Source organism: Electrona antarctica (assembly GCF_951216825.1).
Source record: "Electrona antarctica genome assembly, chromosome: 24".
In the NCBI taxonomy this organism is placed as follows: Eukaryota; Metazoa; Chordata; class Actinopteri; order Myctophiformes; family Myctophidae; genus Electrona; species Electrona antarctica.
The window spans coordinates 4,835,923-4,840,846 of NC_136803.1; the positions used below are offsets into that span (position 1 = coordinate 4,835,923).

Consider the following 4,924-nt stretch of genomic DNA (forward strand, 5'->3'; position numbering starts at 1 on the left):
CCATTTTTATTTTATACTTTTTTCATGAATCATCACCCTATTACACTTTGTTATAATTACTAGCCCTTACACGTTGTGAGATATTGCCTTGTGGACGTGGGGGGTACTGCGCCCTGGGTGTGTTTTAATTCACAAATAAATTCATTATTAATCTATAATTTGTTAAATGGAAAAAAAGGGCTTCGTTAAGACCTCCATATTATTATGGTCAATGCCTGTGTGAAAAGTGGGAGTGATTGGTGCAGGCAGTGAGGATCTACGGCAGTGTTTCTGACACACATTCATTCATTCATTCAGACAGACAGACATTGGCTTAATTATAGTATGATGATGATATGATGATATGATGATGATGATGATGATGATGATATGATGATATGATGATGATGATGATGATGATGATGATGATATGATGATGATGATGATATGATGATGATGATGATGATGATGATGATGATGATGATGATGATGATGATGACAGTGTTGTGCAAAAGTATATCAATCACAATTTGCGTCCTCACTTTTCCGTCTTCACTTCTCTGCCCTCACGTTTATCTTCAATATGTACTTTGCTCAGCCAATCAAATCATCGCTATGGGGTGATCAGCCAATCACAAGCCAATGTTGGTGTTTACACAAGCTGGGCATAGGAGCGCCATTCAAAAATCACACCTAATGTGAAGTGAGCGGTGCGTTGGAGTCAAGCACAGTTGTTGACTTAAGCACTGGGTTGTAATTACCCCTCCTCCATGCATGACCCATTGACCCTGTGTGTGCGTTGTGTTGTGTTGTGTTGTGTTGTGTTGTGTTGTGTTGTGTTGTGTTGTGTGTGTGTGTGTGTGTGTGTGTGTGCATGCATGCGTGTGTGTGTGTGTGTGTGTGTGTGTGTGTGTGTGTGTGTGTGTGTGTGTGTGTGTGTGTGTGTGTGTGTGTGTGTGTGTGTGTGTGTGTGTGTGTGTGTGCATGCGTGTGCGTGTGCGTGTGCGCGTGTGCGTGTGTGTGACCCAAATGCCACTGCTCAGTGTGCTCAGTGCAGGGGTCAATAGGTCGTGCTCAAACAGACATACCGTACACACACGGCTGTTCTTGAGCGGTTAGCACCGCTCAAGCATGGCCAATATACAAACTTGTGAGCTTACAGTAGATCAACTTCAAACCTGGCATGTGTGCATCACAGAGGACACAAGTTAGGCTGATTGAGAAGTCAGTCAGATCAGCGGTTGTCCAGAGCCGAAAATCCACAAATCTCTGATATCTTTCGGTCTGTCTATGTGTAGTGTGCTCCTCTGATTCCATATATGGAGATCCATATATGGCCCTGATGTCATCAATATGATTCAATAACAGTACTGGCATCATAGGTTGGCCTTCCTACTCGTACTATGATAATGCCTTTCATTGCCCATATATGGAGAACCCTGAAGTCATTATTATGACTGACATAATAATGACATCATAGTCTTCAAGTACTATAACAATGAGTTCACAACGGCAACTTTTCCATCTGTCATTTGTCATAAATTGATTCTTTGGGAGATCGACAAGTCACATCTTTAAACATGCACAACGACGCTGGTGACTCTGTGGACCTGTACGTGCCACGTAAATGCTCCGCCAGCAACAGGATCATCGCAGCCAAGGACCACGCCTCTATCCAGATCAACATCGCTGACGTCGACAAGGTGACCGGCCGCTTCAACGGCCAGTACCAGACCTACGCCATTTGTGGCGACATCCGTAGAATGGGCGAGGCCGACGAGTCCCTCCTCAGACTGGCCCAGCGTGACAACATTGTTTCAAAGGACGTCTGAGATGTGCAGTTGTGGCAATGTTTGTAAAATGTTTGGCTGAAGACTTTTCTGCACTTTTACTGCTGGCATTCAGATTTAGATTTTCACCAAAACATTAACTGAATGTTACACAGCAATAATTCAATAATGTCCACTCAGTTGACTGACGAACAGAAGCGAAAAATTGAGGAAAATAGACATAAAGCTTTAGAGAGAAGAGCCCAAATACTTGATCATCAGACTGTCAACAACACCAGTCAGAAAAGATCAACAGGGTCCGACAGTACCCCAGAATACTCAAACCAGAATGTGCCAGCTTATCTTGACTCCTCTCATCAAAGAGGACCAGTTTCTGCTTCAACGTCTGAACCAGGGGAGTTTGTTCCTCCTTTCAAAAGGATCTCACGGAGCCCAAACCCCCAAAACCAAAACAAGCCCCAGCAGCTGTGCTCTGGTGTATGGAAGCAAAGTGAACAGAGTAACCCTGTTTCGAGAAAGATAAAAACTATAGACACTCTTCCTCAGAGAAAAAAACAACATGTGAAGATCCCTATTACATCCAGTAGCTCTGCATTCTACAAACAAGAAAATGCTAAACCTGCCCAAAGTCCCAGGGCACAGCATTCCTCAAAGCTTTCAACATTGACTGCTGTACCTGCTACGAAGCCTGCCATCGCTGTGAGAGGGAAGTGTGTGCCTCACGACCAGGGCCGCTTCAGAATAGAAGTGGGCTACCATGCAGAGCTTATTGGCCTGTTTAAAGCCATCCCGTCCAAGAATTATGACCCTGCAACAAAAATGTGGAACTTTGATATGGAGGATTATCAGCGGCTAATGGAAGAAGCTGGCTCAATCTCATCAGTCGCCGTAAAACCTCTGGAGGGTGTGGAGGAGGGCGATAAGGGTGGCTGGCAGAAACCTGGAGCCACTGTCCAGGGTCAGTGCAGTCTGGTGTCTCCAACCCAATTCAAAGTTGACATTGGCTACCACGTCGATGCCATAGCAGCTTTCAAGCAGATGCCATCCAAAAGCTATGACATGAAGACGAGGAAGTGGAGCTTTTCATTGGAGGATTACAACAGTCTCATGGATGTCCTCAGTGGGATTGTGGCAGTGACGGTGGAGCCTCTGCCCAGGGCGGTCATCCAGGCTTTTGCAGCCAGTTTCAATGGGACTCGAGCCAGGTCGTTAGAGGTCCCCGAGGCAGACCTCTCCAGCATCGACCCCTCACTCACACGCAGCCTCATGCCCTTCCAGAGGGAGGGAGTCAATTTTGCAGTGTCTAAGGATGGCCGCCTCCTCCTGGCTGATGACATGGGGCTGGGGAAGACGGTGCAGGCCATCTGCATCGCAGCCTACTACAAGAAGGAGTGGCCGTTACTGGTTGTGGCTCCCTCCTCCGTGCGATTCACCTGGGCAGAGGCCTTCAGACGGTGGCTTCCCTCAGTGAGTCCAGAGAGCATCAATGTGGTGGTGAAGGCCAAGGACAAGCTGCGTGCCGGTTTGGTCAACATCATCAGCTATGATCTCCTCAGCAGGATGGACAAGCAGCAGACAACCAATCCCTTTAATGTTCTCATCATGGACGAGTCCCACTTTCTGAAGAACATGAAGACTGCCCGCTGTAAAGCAACATTGCCACTACTAAAGGCAGCGAAGAGAGTGATCCTTCTATCTGGTACTCCTGCATTGTCCAGACCCTCTGAGCTCTACACGCAGATCCTGGCCGTCAAACCGACCCTCTTCCCACGCTTTCATGAATTTGGGGTGCGCTACTGCAGTGCCAAACTGTTGCCCTGGGGCTGGGACTACTCGGGCTCGTCTAACCTCGGGGAGCTGAAGCTGTTGCTGGACGAGTGTCTAATGCTTCGCCGCCTCAAGTCCCAAGTTCTCTCCCAGCTACCCGCCAAGCAGCGCAAAGTGGTCATGGTGACCATAGATGGAGTAAACGCACGCACCAAGGCTGCCCTATCAGCAGCAGCTAAGGAGCTGGCCAAGGGACACGACAATAAGACGAAAGAGAAGGAGGCCCTCCTCGTCTTCTATAACCACACGGCGGAAGCAAAGATGCAAGCCATAGCGGAGTACGTCATAGACATGGTGGAGTGTGGAAGGGAGAAGTTTCTTGTTTTTGCCCATCATAAGATCATCCTGGACAACATCACACGTGAACTGGTAAAGAGGAACGTCGGATACATCCGCATCGACGGGACCACTCCGTCGGCGGATCGGCAGCAGCTGTGCGAGAAGTTCCAGTATTGTGGAAACAGTCGTGTGGCCGTGCTATCCATCACGGCAGCCAACATGGGTCTGACCCTGCACTCTGCTGACCTGGTGGTTTTCGCTGAGCTCTTTTGGAACCCAGGGGTCCTCATTCAGGCCGAGGATAGAGTGCACCGCATTGGGCAGACCAGCAACGTGGATATTCATTACCTGGTGGCCAAAGGAACGGCTGACGAGTACCTGTGGCCCATGATTCAGAGGAAGATGAACGTCTTGGGGCAGGTGGGCCTGTCTGAGGCAAACTTGTCAGAGAATGCAGAAAATGCCAGCTTCCATTCCAAGGACACTAAGCAGAGGACCATCACAGAGATGTTCCAGAGGTCATTCACTGAGGATGAGGACGGCGATGAAGCTGTTTTAATGGAGGCTTTTGATGAATGGGAGGACAGCCACCCAGGAAGTGATCACACACATCCCTAGCCAAACGGTACACACAATAAGACTATTATTGTTGGCTGAGGCAGACATTTATAATGACTTCACATTATTTTAGTTAAATAAATTACAAAACTGTTGATTTTGTTTTGTCTGAATAAAAAAATAAATCTGTAAATAAAAAAATTAAATAAAATGAAAAAATAGCAGATGTACAAGCTCGCAGCACGGCACAAAGCTCTGTGAGCTTGTACATTTTTGAAAACCACTGTTTTAAATCTTTTTAAAGACTTTTCCGGGGAGAAAAATTGTTGCTACAAATATAGCTAAAATCTAAAATTACATTTTTAACCCATTCTGGGTGGGAACCCCTTTTGGTATACTTTAGCTATATACTAAATACTTTAGCTATTGAAAAATAGCAGATCTACAAGCTCATAGCGCGCCACTGGTGGCGCGCTATGAACTTGTAGGTC

General features: G+C 47.0%; 2 protein-coding genes across 2 annotated transcripts; both read left to right on the forward strand.

Moving 5' to 3' along the window:
* Positions 1-1,559: 1,559 nt before the first annotated feature.
* On the forward strand, positions 1,560-1,811 carry LOC306917107 (small ribosomal subunit protein eS21-like; the record flags this gene model as incomplete). The annotated part of the gene is made up of 1 exon (XM_079495237.1): positions 1,560-1,811. The coding sequence occupies one exon, from the start codon at positions 1,560-1,562 to the stop codon at positions 1,809-1,811; it is 252 nt and encodes an 83-aa protein (XP_079351363.1).
* Positions 1,812-2,097: 286 nt separating this feature from the next.
* Positions 2,098-4,493, forward strand: LOC306917108 (SWI/SNF-related matrix-associated actin-dependent regulator of chromatin subfamily A-like protein 1; the record flags this gene model as incomplete). The annotated part of the gene is made up of 2 exons (XM_079495238.1): positions 2,098-2,268; positions 2,316-4,493. The coding sequence occupies 2 exons, from the start codon at positions 2,098-2,100 to the stop codon at positions 4,491-4,493; spliced, it is 2,349 nt and encodes a 782-aa protein (XP_079351364.1).
* Positions 4,494-4,924: the final 431 nt, after the last annotated feature.